Below are 15,749 nucleotides of genomic sequence, written 5' to 3'. Positions count from 1 at the left end.
AGACGGACTCGATTAATAACACTTCAAGAAAACATTGTCTCTATCACTTAAATATTTTTCTTTATAATTCTAGCTTGATTGTTTCTGAAACTAACGTTTTGTTTGTAAGCGAGTATGCATGCAATTGTGGAGGCAGCATATATTCTAGCATGGCCACCTATGTGAAGTGAATGGGGCAAAATGGTGGACAGACGGCAGTAGAAAGGGACTGCTGCTATATATCGCTGAAGATTCCTAGCATTTTCCTGTCGTTTGGGTGGGTAAAACCTTTCCTATATGTTACTAATAAGTCTTGGTGTCATCAGGAATGAACAGAAAGGCACTGGGTCTTGTAGATTCCTAACAAGATGCTGTAAACAATGATGCACGGTCGGAAATTCTTGCGTAATCATAAGCAATCATCTTGTGTAACATACCGGCTATGTGTCCCGTCCTGGGACAGTCACTGCCATTAACACCGTTCTGCAAACACAGGTTTACCTCTGCTATCTTATAGATAGAAATTGTTGCACGAATCTATCGCTTGCTAGACTTATTTGGAAGTAAACGTTAGATATAACTGTGCACAATCAAGTGACTCTGGCCTGGGCAAAAAAACTATGTTGTTGTTTATTCATCTGTTGTTAAAATCAACATCGTCCATCGGATCAGGAGTTTTTTTCTCGAAATTTGACCATCACAGCAACTTCTGTACTCATAGATATGAAAGGAGGAAGGCAGTACTACTCACATACAAGGAATTATGTTGTCTAAATAAAAATAAAAATAAGTCCAACCTCAGTATTTGGTGAGGTAACCGTTAGGGTTATATACAAATGTTATGGGGACAGGTTATCATTATAATTGAGATCAGATAATAAGTGCTCACACAACCTGTAAAATATCTCTCAGTCCCTAACCACATAAGTTATGCTATGGCCTTGAAATGTTTATATGTGTTCTGATCTTCTGTTTACTTGTCATAGGACATAGCCAGATCACAATGGAGGCAACGCTAGAAGACATCCTTCCAGTCTTCAAGACAGAAGGAGTGGAACAGCAAGGCCAACTCAACATGACGGCTGACGACAATATCTCAGATGGCCTCGGTTCGTTGAGCAGTTTTCAGGACACACCGTTTCAAATGTCTGATCTAGGTGATCTGGGACTGGGTAACAGCAATGTTATGGATGGGGTTGGTTCTTTGAGCAATTTTCAGGACACACTGCTTCAAATGTCTGGACAGGGTGATCTGGGACTGGGTTTCAGCAATGCCGTGGATGGCCTTGGCTCAATGAGCGGTTTTCATAACCCACAACTCCACATACCAGGTCAGAGTGGTGGACATCAGGGACTAGGTAATGGAAATGCTGTGGATAACTTTGGGACACTGAACAGCTTTCACCTCCCACAACTTCCTATGTTAGGACAGGGAGATGTGCATCTGGGTAATAACCTGCCACCACTGGAACAGCCCATGTCTTCCACGATGTCCTCAGACTTCCCCAGTATCACTGCTGCTCTTACAGACACATCCATGTATGGGGCTGGGCCATTGTCTATGGCTGATCAAACTCCACTGCAAACAACACCAAAGTTAGAACCTATGGATGGCGCAAGTAACGTCACTTTGGAAACAGTAAAGAGTGATGAAGCTTTGGATGAAGATGGCAAAGCGGCATTAGAGCTGGCTGAAGCCCTCAGTCAGGGTATAACCACAGGGAAGACGTCAGGACCGTCCATGTTTAGTATCGACACTACTCAGATCCAGGCAGTGGCTCCTCAGGACCAGGCCTCGGAGCTGCAGGGACTGGGGGTGGATGTGTACAACCAGGAGACCCTGGAACATGGCATCATGTATCAGGTAGGGACACACATGCTTACTTCTGGGCTGGCTTCCTCTGTGTTGTAGTGATGTATTGACTGTCCATTCTAACACCTAGAGGGTACAGAATGTACATTTGTAAATTGTATGTATTAGATAACATCCAAATTTGCCTCATGATACTGCTAATTGATTAGATTTCACAGTACAAGGGTTGAAACAATTCTGGACACAGTAAACATACAAGCGGTAGAGAAGTCTGTGAAAGACATGAAAATACAAACAAGAGTTGCAAACATTTGCAATAGTGTGCTAAAACCAGTTACCATGACCTTCTGTTGTGCCAGGTGGACATGGCTGTGCAGGCAGAGATGGAGGAGAAAAGGAAGGCCTCAGCAGAGAGAGAACTCAAGAATGTCTTAGATGACATCAGGTGGGACCTTCAACATAAACTTTCATTAAAAAATAGTGTAAGAACCCATTGGTACAGTATCTTAACTCAGCTTATTTCTTCACACCAACAATACAGTACAATTTGAAATAAAATGTATTTGGAAGAAAGATCTTGTATAATTTGCTACAAACTGGTATCTAGCACATTTTATCTACCAACAGTTTGAATAAAGTTGTTCCTGTATGATGTAGGTCAGTAAAACAAGAAGTGACTCGGATGGACCGCGCCATCTCAGGTCTGCCTGCTTCCTTTGGGCTCAACAACAGGGATGTACAAAGGAGGGTGGACAGCATCAAGAGACAGAAGGAAAACAAGGTGAGTCACACAAAGAGATGGGTGTTCAGGCTATTGTGTCCTATCTGCTGTATCATTTTCCTGAAAGGATAGTCACGGTAGAATTGTGACCCTTAGCAACATAAAATGCAGTGGTGCCATTAAATGACAATCTACATGTAGTGATGAAAGTATAGTCTAAAGACTGCAGAATCCTTACAGAAATGTCTCTTTGTAGAACATCTGAAAGGAAATATTGACAACCCAACAGGAAGCTATCCAGGTATTAATGAGTTTATATATGTTTGTTTATTACAGCTGAAACAGTTGAAGAAGCTGCGAGCCAAACACAAGAAGCTGATGAACATCCTGGGAGGGGACACAGATGAGCCTGATGCAGAAGAGGAGGAGGAACCTGGTACGTGAGCTATCCCTATTGTTGTTTTCACTGTGATTCTGTATGGAACTTTATTTCTACATCATTCATACCTACATTAGTCAACTATTTTTCGCATGAATTTTGCATTTTGCAACTAAAATCCTGACACCTTTGACATAACAGTTAAATCTTCTAATTCATGTATATATAATCTTCTGATGCAACAATACTAACTCTATCGTTGCTACCAGTAAAACACTTGAATGTTATCCCTGGCATGGAGTCTATGTACATGTGTCTGCATCTTTGTTGAGGTTTGGTGTTTTCTGTCCGCAGACCCAACAGATAATGTATCTGCACTGGAAGGCCTGATGTCAGGTGCAAATAAGCAGGAGACTGAGAGGGAACGTCTGATCAGGACTGGACAGATCACGCCCTTTGACCCCACCCCTGCCTCAGCCGATGCTGCCAAACCTCAAGGACCAAAGAAAATTGTGACAGACGTCATGTCAGACTTTGAGAAGTACCTAGCTGAGCAAGACCAACTGTCAAAGCAAAAGAAGAAAATGATGAAACAGACAAAACAGAAGCCAAAACGAAGAAACAATAGTGAGGAGCCAGAGACTCCTAGCAAGAAAAATAAGACATCTAAAAAGACATCAAACTTGGCAAAAGATAGAAGAAGACAGTCTTTGTCAGCATCAGAAGGCTCTGCTGACAGTCCAAAACTGGTTAAGTCCAAATCTTCACCTGCAAAACTGAAGCAGGAATCACCAGACTTGTGGAATGACTCCTCAAACAGTTCATCCCCCCGGACAAGGAAAGGAAATAGTCCCAGACTGGGTGGAAGGATACGTAACAGTGATGACAGTGATGTGTCAGGTGGTGATTGGTCAGGCAGTGATGATGAGTATGTGCCTTCCAAGAAGGAGATGAGGGACTCCTGGTTAGATGATGTGGACATCGGAGACGTATCTGGTGAGCCTTACCTTACTTTTGGTAGTAGTACAGTAGAAGCCAGTTAATAGCTCAACTTCTGTTAACTGCACGGAATCCCCAAATCCCAAACCGGTGCGGTCCAGCTAGATAACTTCGTATTATTGCACCATCTGGATAATTGCACGAAATTCACTGACAAATAGGCCGTGCAATTAAGCAGCTTCTACTACTAGTAGTCTAATACATGTATTTTGTCTGTTAGATGGATCATAACAGCTACAGGAGCATAGCTAAAACAAAATTGTCGCCATGCTGTAATATAATCCATTACATATTATCAGCAACTCAAAGGATATCATCTTTTGAGATCAAGGATGTGTGATGATAAAAAACTATTATTGGCTAGTGCATGTGCGGTGTATAACAAAGCTTATGGACTCATCTTTTTTGTCCGTAGATGATGCATCTGAAAAGAAGAAAGGTATGAAGAGGAAGTCCAAGCACAACCAGGACTACAGCGGGCTGGCAGGTCACCCTGACTCCAGTGGAGACGATGAGAAAGGAAAAGAGAAGAAACCTCAGCACAGGTGTAGGGATGATGGGAACCTCAGGTACTTCCACAAGAGACTCAGGTGGGTCGAGGTTTGTTTTATAGAGAGACTCTACATCATAATACCATGTTCTTCTCCTTATTCTATAAACATAACAAGTCTCTTGCATGTAACACAAAACAAGTATACTGTATCTGTTTGGCCTTTTATGTAATGTGAATAAAAATGAGAAGATAATACATATACATTGAACACTTGAAGACTGCTAAAAGGCAAAGTTTGTTAGTAAGGAAGGTTTTACTGTATCTGGTATTGATGCCTGTATGCTATTATTGCCTGAGGAAAATGAGATCTGGAGCTATTCCAGCTCAATTATGCTGTAATGATTATAAGCTTAATTTTGTTGTAATGATTATAGTGGCATCTTAGCTTTACTGCATTTGTTAATTATTGTGATCACTATGTCAATTGTTCAGGCAAAATCACAAGGAGAAGCTGCAACAGAAACAGGCTCGTTATGATGCTGGTGAGGACAGTGAGAGTGAGACATCAGATGTGGAGATGGATGGGGGGTTTAAACTGCCAGTGGAAACATGGAACAAGCTCTATAAGTAGGTCTACTGTTAGACATAGAGATGCCATTTCACGGATTTAGTTTTCAGTGATGAATTTTCCCTTTGGTAGGACTGGTTAATCTTGTAGAAAATGAAGATTGGGAGTATATAATTTGCACTGTAAACAAGTTGCACAGAAGTACATTTCCAAACTCTTATGTTTACTTCAGAGCATCATCTGCCAAACACATGTATTTGTTGTCTTTGTAGAATACCAGGAGAGGTGGCTGTCAGATCTATTGTTGCTTTGTTGCTGCTATCTGTTGCTTTTGAAAAGGGGTATTGAGGAATATCAAGTCGAAGGAAGGTGGCTTTGAATTGTAATTCTTTCATCAAACTACTGCAGTTTGAAACCACCGCCTGTCAACTTGGCATATCTAAAAGCAACAGATATAGGTTGCCCCATAGATAAAGGTGAATCAACATTACTGTACGACTTAACCCATGTTCTGTCCCAGGTACCAGCAGACAGGTGTGAGGTGGTTATGGGAGCTGCACAGTCAGCAGGCAGGAGGCATCATGGGGGATGAGATGGGGCTGGGCAAGACTATCCAGGCCATCGTGTTCCTGTACGGCCTGCAGTACGGCAACGTCAGGAACAGGGGCATCATGACCAAGTAAGACATCATCTACACTAACACTTACAGTAGACCCCCAATTTCAAGACCTACCATTACCTGAAACCTTTTGCACCAGCACTACTGATAAGTATGGCAGAAACATCAACAAGATGATGGTGGTGGCCACCTAAACACAAAGAAGATGAAGACACTAACAGCAGTGTCAGCTAAGAGTATTCCTCTACAGTGATTGTGATAGTTAAACACACTTTGACTAACCTGTGTGTTATTGTTGCACAGATATATAGGTCTGGGCCCATGCCTGGTGGTTGCTCCTGTGACAGTGCTGCACCAGTGGGTTCGTGAGTTCCACACCTGGTTCCCTCGTGTTAGAGTTGCCATACTGCACGAGTCTGGCACCTTCACCACATCCAAGGTAACTTCACAGCCTTACAAACGTCAGGGTCCTCCTGAACATGGCTCATCTTAACTCAAAATGCTTCCTTACATCATGTAATAGAATGCTGTCCCAGCTTGTAATGTTACTAACTGAAATGCCTGCCTAGCATTATTGTAAATGTAAAGTCTCCATAGATTTTAGGTTGCTGAAGTATCATATATTTGAAACTTTGTAAAAGAAAAGTCATTAAGCACTGTGTGCACTGTCTTATCAGGACCGGCTGATCCGTGAGATCGCCCGTGATCGTGGGGTGCTGGTGACATCATACCAGGAGGTGAACCTGAGACAGGACTCCCTCCTGCACTACGACTGGCACTACGTCATCCTGGACGAGGGGCACAAGATCAGGAACCCTGATGCTAAAGTCACGCTGGCTTGTAAACAGTTCAGAACCCCTCACAGGTACAAACAGCATTAATACTGGCACTGCCTGTTACTGGTCCAATGATAAACCACCAATTCTCCTAAAATTTCCGTAGCTGAACTAGCCTAAGTGTTGGAATGCCTTTTTGAGTGAGCGCTTGAACCCATTCCTCCATTCGCTGATATGTAGGGAACAATCAGCGCCCTCGTACAAATTTCAACCTACAAATGTCAAGGTTCCCAGACAGAATAGCAGAGAAGCGACTGTACGTAGTAAACGTCAGATTGAACTACTATCTGAATGGTACCCAGGCTACTGTTGAACTGTATGGAAGTGCTAGACAAATATTTGTCATCTCTTGTATTGTCACAATCATCAAGAATGTAAGCATGTCTTCATTGTTGACATTTTATAACACTAGAACATTTGAAATCCTGTTAAGCGTTATTATTTATGCATCTCACTGTGGCAATGCTCTGTTCTCCAGGATCATCCTGTCAGGGTCTCCCATGCAGAACAACCTGCGGGAGCTGTGGTCCCTGTGTGACTTCGTGTTTCCTGGGAAGCTGGGGACACTGCCGGTGTTCATGGAGCAGTTCTCAGTACCCATCACTCAGGGAGGATACGCTAATGCTACACCTGTACAGGTAAGAACACCTTCCATGGTAGATGTGCTCTATTTGAAGACATAATTCTAAATCTGCTGTTGTTAGATTATCATATACCTGTATATGGGTTGTGGTGACTTGTGTAGAATGTTTGTGGGCTTGTATTGCATCAATGCTAAAGTCTGAACTTTGCTGACAAGATACATGTATGAGATTCAAGGATGTTCAAGATTCACTATTGATTTGTGGAAAATATTTAAGAAAGTGATGAATTAAGGCACTTGTTTTGTGGTGCGTGCTATAATGAAAGGGTTTTTGTATTTCATTGTTTACAGGTCCAGACAGCCTATAAGTGTGCCTGTGTGTTGAGAGACACCATCAACCCTTACCTGCTCAGGAGGATGAAGAATGACGTCAAGATGAACTTGAATCTGCCCAATAAGAGCGAACAGGTGATTTGTTGTATTGTGTTGTGTTTTGTTGTGTCGTTAGCATTATGTGGCATTGCATGGCTAAGTGGCAAGGTAAGCAGATGTCAAGGGGTCACGGGCTCAATTCTTGATGTTCCTTGCTGGACGTTGGGTCCTTTAGACAGGCTCTTTATGCGACCTTCACCACTCTACCAAGGTGTGAAAATGGTTACCTAACATTGGTTGGTATGGTAAAAGGCAGTGGAAGGAGAGATTGGGCTCAGTCTTTCAATACCATGCTGTAGACACAGTAGATAAACAACTCACTGCCCCTATGTCCTCAAGGGCTATAGGACCTTTACCTACAATGTACCAATCCTTATATTGACTATGCATGGCAATAAAAAGTAGTGCTATTTGTGTTGTTGGATGAACTTCCCATTTGGCCTATTGTCTCATATATTCAATATTCCTCTCAGGTGCTCTTCTGCAGAATAACTGAGGAACAGAAGGAGGCATACAAGGACTATCTGGGCTCCAGGGAATGTCAGCAGATACTGGATGGGCAGTATCAGGTAGAAGGAGTTTGTTACCTTGTTGAAGAACATAGGTCCAACTTGAAAGTATTTTCAATTTTGCTTGGATAGAAACTCTTGTGGTGTCTTTGCCTAAATACTAGTACATCTATATGCAACTCCAATGTATTGTATTACAATGTACCAGTATTATACATTGTATATGTACCAAAATATGGAATATTTGCAACTGCAAACTTAAGACACAGTAAAATTTATTTCCCCTTTTCCAGAAGTAATCCTCATAAAAATAGATGAATTTACAGTAGGTTGCTGCCATCAAATCTCCAGATCTGCATGCAAGCATGTGTAACCCTTGCCTGATAGGGAGCACCAGGCTATAAACAGGATAGTGTGTGAGTGACTGAGTATTGCTGTTGCTCTCTACATGTATTATTTAGGCATATTTTCATTCACTGATATGTCTTATCAAACTTGTCCATGTAGGTGTTTGCAGGCCTGATAACTCTAAGGAAGATCTGTAACCACCCTGACCTGGTGACGGGAGGGCCCCGCATCATGGTGGGGACAGACGAGAGCACCCTGACTAAGGACCAGCACTACGGGTACTGGAAACGCTCGGGGAAGATGATCGTCGTCAACACCCTGCTGAAGATGTGGCACAAACAGGGCCACAGGGTGCTGCTCTTCTCTCAGAGCAAACAGGTAGGGCAACATTCAACAAACAGATTCAGGTCTTAGGGTTGTAACTGTGTAGCTCTTACTTGTATTCAAAGCTTCCTCAATATGCCAACAATGCTTAAATGGAGAAATGCCTCAAGGACTTTTCAGAACACATAACAGTTATCAAAAGAGTTGTCATGAATCCTCAGGTGAGTGGATCCAAGCTCACAGTAAGGTCATCAGGTGAACATCTTGAAAAGATGATGTTCACCTGTTATGTAGATGGTGGCAGAAATGGGGTGGTGAACGTTTAGAAATAGATGAAAATTGGAGAGTTTGATGTATTTTAATGTGTTAGTGAGTGTATGAGTAGGATTACTCTGTTGTCATGATGAGGTTTGAGATAAACTGTACCCATCCTCCTCCTACCAGATGCTGGACCTGATGGAGGAGTTTGTCCAGGACCAGAGCTACACCTACATGAGGATGGATGGAACAACAACCATCTCATCCAGACAACCCAAAATTACCAAGTTCAACAAGGTACAATTCATATGTTTCTAATGTGTTTAAATGATATACATGTATAATCATCAACAATATATACATATACATTTTTAGCCAAATTTTTTTCATCAGCTTCTTTTCAATCAAAAATAAACATATACATGTACATTTTTTTAACACGTGGTTGGGCTGTAAGCAATAGAAAGCTCTCTTCATAAGTATATTTGCATATAGAGATTTTACATGTAATATTTGTCAGTAGCCTACAGGACAGTTGGACTTGAACTTGATTTTGAATGATTTATCTCTGCAGGACACCTCCATCTTTGTCTTCCTGCTGACCACTCGAGTTGGCGGCCTGGGGGTCAACCTTACCGGAGCCAACCGTGTCATCATCTTCGACCCGGACTGGAACCCCAGCACGGACATGCAGGCGCGCGAGCGGGCCTGGCGCATCGGCCAGAGCAAGGATGTGACCATCTACCGCCTCCTCACCACTGGGACCATTGAGGAGAAGATCTACCACCGACAGATCTTCAAACAGTTCCTCACCAACAGGGTGCTGAAGGACCCTCGGCAGCGGCGATTCTTCAAGTCCAACGACATGTACGAGCTGTTCACCCTGACCTGTGATGACAACAAGGAAGGCACGGAGACGGGCGCCATCTTTGCTGGCACAGGGTCAGAGGTTAAAGTTGACATGAGGAAGGCAAAGAATGCAGGGAAGGTACCAAAACCTGATGTGAAGTTATTGCCCAACAGAAGGAAACAGAAAACAGCAGAGAAAGTTTCCACACCAGACAGCTCTAAGGACAAGGCAACTGTCAGCAGACTGTTGGCAAAATGGAAACTGGGAAATTCTACGTTAAACTCAGTGATGAAGAAAGTGTCAGCCAATGGTGATGCTGGCAGCAGTCCCGGCTGTAATGGAGCTGAAGCAGGTGAAAGCAAGAGCAAAGAGCACAGGCATGTAGATAATGGTGCTATAGAAGACAGCCAGAAGTCATCCAAGGACACTCAGGCATTGAACCAAGTATCTACCTCACAGACTGACATTCCAGAGAAATCTGCCACCACTGCCAAATTGAAAACTTGCAAGCCATCAACATCTCGTGAGCGGGGAAAGAAACTAAAGAAAAAGAAGAGAAAGGATGCAGGTACGTTTGTTTAATAGACCAATATTTGTTAGGAAAGAAACATTGATTCTTGTGTGTAGATCTTCTGATATCTCTGTCTCTAGTTTGTGTCAGTATTGTATCAGTCACTTAAAAGCTCTATCCCAAGGATAAACCAATTTGTTAGTTATTTAAGGTTGAGATAGACAAGTCTTAATTTAGTTGTGATTGTGCTTTTCAGCTTTGGAAGGAGAGAGGATAGAATACCTGGCTCGTCACTCAGCATACCAGTCATCAGCTAAAGAGGAGGAAGAGGGCTCACACAAGGCTACTGAGGAGTATGTCCTGAAGAAACTCTTCAAAAAGTCAGGTTAGGGGTTGTCATATGGTGTGAATAGTACTTAATTTAAGTTGGAGAGTGGTACCTTTCAACGTTCATGATAATTTCATAAACAGAAAGATGTTCTTAGTTAATCAGTTCAAGTTCTGTATTCTTAGAGCCAAGTACTATAGCTACTTGTAACTAGATGGTAGTGCTCAGCTAACATTAAGGAATACATTTGACGGTACTAGTATGTAATGTTTACAGGTGTGTTCTTCTAGCCATTTTGATGGTCACCTGTTGAATAAAGTAGTGATGACCATCGCAGGTCCTAATCTGGACTAAGGAAAGCACATTCATAATAGTGTCACAAAACCAACATCTGGCTGTATGCCTAACATATTTTGTGTGTTCCCTTTCTTATGTGTAGAGTTGCATGATTAACACAGCGGTTCGTTTCAGGTGTTCACAGTGCCCTGCAGCATGACAAGATCATGATGTCCTCTAACCCAGACCCTTTGTTATGTGTAGAGTTGTATGATTAACACAGCGGTTTGTTTCAGGTGTTCACAGTGCCCTGCAGCATGACAAGATCATGATGTCCTCTAACCCAGACTACCTGCTGGTGGAGGGCGAGGCCGACAGGGTGGCCAAGGAGGCGGCCAGGGCCCTGAAGCGGACCAGGCAGCAGTGTCTGGGGGCCACGTCGGGTGTGCCGACCTGGACAGGCAGACACGGTGGATCAGGAGCGCCCCCTGGTGTCAAGCAGAAGTAAGTGCAGATTGCAACCATCAGATTCTGTTGTTTATACTCTGCTAGGTTTGAGTTGATGATGGCTTGTGAAAATTGCAGATTTCTGGAATAGGATCAATAGAGTAGACATTACTGTAAATGCATTTAAGTTCGCAGGGATTTAATTTCATGGTAGTGGGAAAAAGGACTTTTTGCGGTGGTTTTAAGTTCTCAGTAAAGTGGCCACCATGAAAACCATGAACATTAAACCACCGCGAACGTTTCGGCATTTACAGCACTTGCATCATTGATTAGTTGTTCTGATATCCCGTTCTGTCTCCACAGGCCAAGGTTTGGTAAGAAGAGAACCTCAGCAGCAGCTGGTGCTTCTGGTTCCGGAAAGTCCGAGACCAAGGCTGCCAAGTTTGTCATCCCAAAGAAGAAGCACTTCAGTGGCCATGTGGCCGGCACAAAATCCTCCGCAGAAGATGTCTCCTCGGAAAGCCTCCTCAACCAGATGCGCCTTCGAAATCACATCAAACTGTCGCTGGAAGCTGGCAACGAGAGCGGAGACGAAGACAACAGCCAGGAAGCACCCACTGCACCAGCTGGGTCCGAGTATGATGAGATGATCGTAGAAATCAGGAACTACATCGCTTTCCAGGCAAGCACTGATGGACAGGCTACCACTGATGAGCTTCTGGATGAGTTCAAGGGGAAGCTAGGGACCAATAAGAATGTGGTGTTCCGTTCCATGTTGAATAGAATCTGTACCTTCCACAGAGGCCCTGGAGGGAATGGTGTTTGGGCACTCAAACCAGACTTCAGATGATGCTAGCTGGGATCACTGCCATTTCTGTCAAAAAATATCCCATTAGAAGATTCTATTGTCTTTTTCAAACTTTCAGAGGCATTAGTGTAATGTGGATTGATAGTATTTGAGATGTTATCGTTAGCTATAGCCTTCGTAATCATGAAACAACACAGATTGGTGTCTGAACGGCAGCTTAGCAGGGAAAGATCAAGGAAAGTATCAAGGTGCAATATCACCATAATATTAAGTCTTGTGCTTTGTGCTGTCGGTGGCTTGTAAATTACCTTTACTCATGTAGCTGTATATGCCAACAGGCACTATAGTTATAGACTGGCACGTAAAAGGACTGGTATTTTGTAAATCTTTCTGAAAGACTTTCATAATGTTAGACGTAGACTCCTGTTTTGTTGTTTACTGGCACAGGTTTTCACTCTGTATATAAGCATATGTTATGTAAAGGTTTTATTTATTGTTCTGCTACTTTGTGGCAAGAAAAGTACTTTATTAGCATTGTGTAATAATCCTGGCAGAAGTTGGTGCTAATTCTGAAAATCCCTTTGATACATTGATGCCAGTAATGTCACTTTCAATGAAAATATTAAAAGCAGATCACTATTGAAAGTAAGTGTGATGTGTAATGATATCTTTGTAAGAAATACATGTGTATTACCTGTAACTTTATGGTTTTCGGAAAAGATACAACTGTTTTGACTACTGACATAGAGATGTTACATGCAACAGAAGAAAGGTTGTAGCAATACCTGATCCACAGAATTATAGAATATAAGATTCTATGTAAGTGATGTTGTAAAAGGCCACTATGATAACAATGTCAATATCTATGACCAATGAGTTTGTTTAACAAGACTGTTATTACATTGTCTTGGACAAAATGGATTTTACATCGGACAGGTTTGGTTACTTCAATCCGGCAATAGTATGACCTATAATATGTTTTTTTTTTCCTACATGTTTCTGCATTTTCTAGCTACATGAATTAAATCATCACAAAGACTACCACTGTGAAGTACTTTCTAATGCCTGATAGATTTTGTAGCCATGTTGATTTGAGTATATGGATGACATCCGTGCGCGCAACAATTTTAGTCCGTTTCCAAAATTTTAAGTTACTGAAACTTGTACAAAGCACCTGCAAAGTGATAAAATATCTGCTGTATGCAAAAAATATCGGAAATGATGCTGATATTGTAGAATGCCAAAATCAATTCCAAAGTCAAATAAGATTTAAATTTTATTTCTCCAAATGGTAACAAGTAGTGATTAATGTCAAAGTGTTTTCTCATTTAGATACTGATGAAAACAGCACGATGTTATAGCTGGGACAAGTCCGAGAGTGCGAACATGCTAGTGCGTTCCCGTCTGTTGACAATGGTGCACAATGGGTGGCGCATGACCAAATTCTCACAGGGCCTATGAAGTGAGTTTACCCGTGCCATGTTCATTGAATGATACATGTACTCAGAAAATATTGTACTCTGGGGACATTGTTGCCATAAATCTAAACATTCTAAGTGAGACGAGCCAGCGCTTGTAAAACGTGTTTAAGTGATAACACAAACATCAGCCAATCAAAAACGCCCCGGGTCTAATCACTTCAAGTTATATTCAAATTTTCCGCGCGATGACGTCAGGTTCAACAGGTGTTGCATTCTTATTGTCGCGTGGTCCGTGAGCATCTCGTGCGTTTTGTTACATCAGGCGAACAAAACTTGCAGTTTTCTTAAGTTTTCGCGGACAGCTTTCCTAAAAAATGCAGAGACGGGCTTCTGGAATAACTTGGACGAGAATGACGGGGCAAAATTTTGTGAGCGGTTGGGAAGAACTGTCAGAGTACTTTGGATTCGACAGTGTGACGCAGCATACCCAGTACCAGGCAAGTTAACCGTTTGTCTAGAATTCTTCTTTGCGTTGTTAATGCAAGGAGCTCCTTGGTTAATGTTAAGCGAAAGGCGAAGCGTTTTATTCAACATGGTCATACAATGTGACTGGTACTGTATTTTCAATCGCACAAATCCCGTGTCTTGTATGTTATCCCTGTTCAATATTGGAAAATGGAATGACAAGTTCTGGAAACATCTGTTCAAGGACGTTTTATATAATGCCCTTGATCTGTTTGCTTGTGGTGGCAAAAGCGCCACCTAGCGATATGTTTTAGCAATGTTCCAAACGTAGATTATTGGATGCAATGTTGACAGCAGGGATGAGGCACTGTGCACCTTAGACGTGTAAAGAGATACTGTCTCGCCAGGTGCGATGTCTCATTTTCATAATTAACACGGAAACTATGAATCCAATGCACTCTAGAATGTGACGTGTAATAGAGAAAGTGAAATATCGATAGATATCAATCATATCATACGGAGACGTACTTTGCATAATTGATAAGAAGCCATAATTCTTTGTCGGTCAAAGATGGAAATTTCATTTTAAGGTGAACTTTATCAGACATACAACTTAATCATGCAGATCAATTATATAGTCTCAAATCTTCACCAAGATGAGTCCTAGGGAGGTTAAAGAACCTCATTGGTCCTTCATATTTTTTACAATTTGGGTTGTGACTGTTATGATTTCTGCAGATAAGGACACAATTTGCATAATCAATGATGCAAATTCATGATGAGTCACTCGTTTCAATCGCATTAAGAGATGTTAGATCAGTACAGAATACTAAATGCCTATTCTATTATCTATAGCCTTTTTAACAAACATGCCTATCAACTTCCTTAGGAGTTTCAATCGTAACGTGAAAGAAAACAGAAAGGCCCTGCAAGTAGCCGGTGCAGGTGACCCAGCCTTCTAGGTTACAGCACCGGGAACAAACCAGATTGCAAACCTTGCGTCGAAAAATGAAAGGAAAACCACAGGCAAACGATTGTACAGTCCTGAAAGATGCCTACCTTCGAAGAGGCCAGTTCTCAAGTGTCACGTCCAGGTCGCATACACCTTATTTGTGTCCGTACAACTTGGTAGAGGTCAAGATCATAGAGAGTGGGGTGATCATATCTAATACAGTGGACATTAACACCGACTTTCATTTCGGCAACGTGTGTGCAAACATTGGCTTCTGTACACCACCAAGTATGGACATCTAAATTATATGCCTTGTTTATAGGACTATGGAGGCTGGTGCGGGCTACTTGCCCGGAATAAAAATGCCTAAGGATCTATATGTTTGGCTTGCAACGCCAGGGCCCCTTTCCCTCACGGGGGCTTAAATACATAGTACCGGCGAGGGGAACGCCAGAGCAAAGCTCCGAGGCATGGTGGTGTAGTTTGCACACGATACGATCTCCAAAAAAGTGACTGCGAAATACAGGTCTGAGCAGGTAGTATTTGATCAGGGCCGGTAGAGTTAGAGTTCTCCTATCTCCTTCCCCCATTGATCTGCTATCTGTTCTGTTTGATCTTTCGCAATGACCGAAAGAGCCCAACTTTGAAGGGTTCCAATGTTGACGTACAGTAATAGATATGATCCCCCCATCGTCTATGGTTTTGACCTCTAGCACGTTATACGGACACAAATACCGTGTACGATCTGAACTTAACTCTTCAGAACTATCCTACACGGAGTTAAGTAACTTTAAAGCCCCCTTTACAAATCAAGAATTTAGCTCGGCCTA

At 42.3% G+C, this 15,749-nt stretch overlaps 1 protein-coding gene across 1 annotated transcript; it reads left to right on the top strand.

Annotated features, from left to right (window-relative positions):
- Positions 1 to 106: 106 nt before the first annotated feature.
- On the top strand, positions 107 to 12,492 carry LOC118429045 (DNA excision repair protein ERCC-6-like). The gene is made up of 20 exons (XM_035839387.1): positions 107 to 256; positions 966 to 1,843; positions 2,152 to 2,237; positions 2,450 to 2,573; positions 2,850 to 2,949; positions 3,247 to 3,888; positions 4,307 to 4,481; positions 4,877 to 5,011; positions 5,473 to 5,631; positions 5,875 to 6,010; positions 6,249 to 6,436; positions 6,886 to 7,045; positions 7,342 to 7,458; positions 7,896 to 7,991; positions 8,439 to 8,657; positions 9,048 to 9,158; positions 9,436 to 10,279; positions 10,479 to 10,607; positions 11,123 to 11,330; positions 11,637 to 12,492. Exons 2-20 carry the CDS (start codon positions 983 to 985, stop codon positions 12,121 to 12,123), a joined length of 4,977 nt encoding a protein of 1,658 aa, XP_035695280.1. The 5' UTR covers positions 107 to 256; positions 966 to 982; the 3' UTR covers positions 12,124 to 12,492.
- Positions 12,493 to 15,749: the final 3,257 nt, after the last annotated feature.

The sequence above is a fragment of the Branchiostoma floridae genome, chromosome 13 (assembly GCF_000003815.2).
Source record: "Branchiostoma floridae strain S238N-H82 chromosome 13, Bfl_VNyyK, whole genome shotgun sequence".
Lineage (NCBI taxonomy): Eukaryota > Metazoa > Chordata > Leptocardii > Amphioxiformes > Branchiostomatidae > Branchiostoma > Branchiostoma floridae.
Note: the sequence above shows the minus strand (reverse complement) of the source record. Positions and strands in the feature narration are given on the sequence as shown.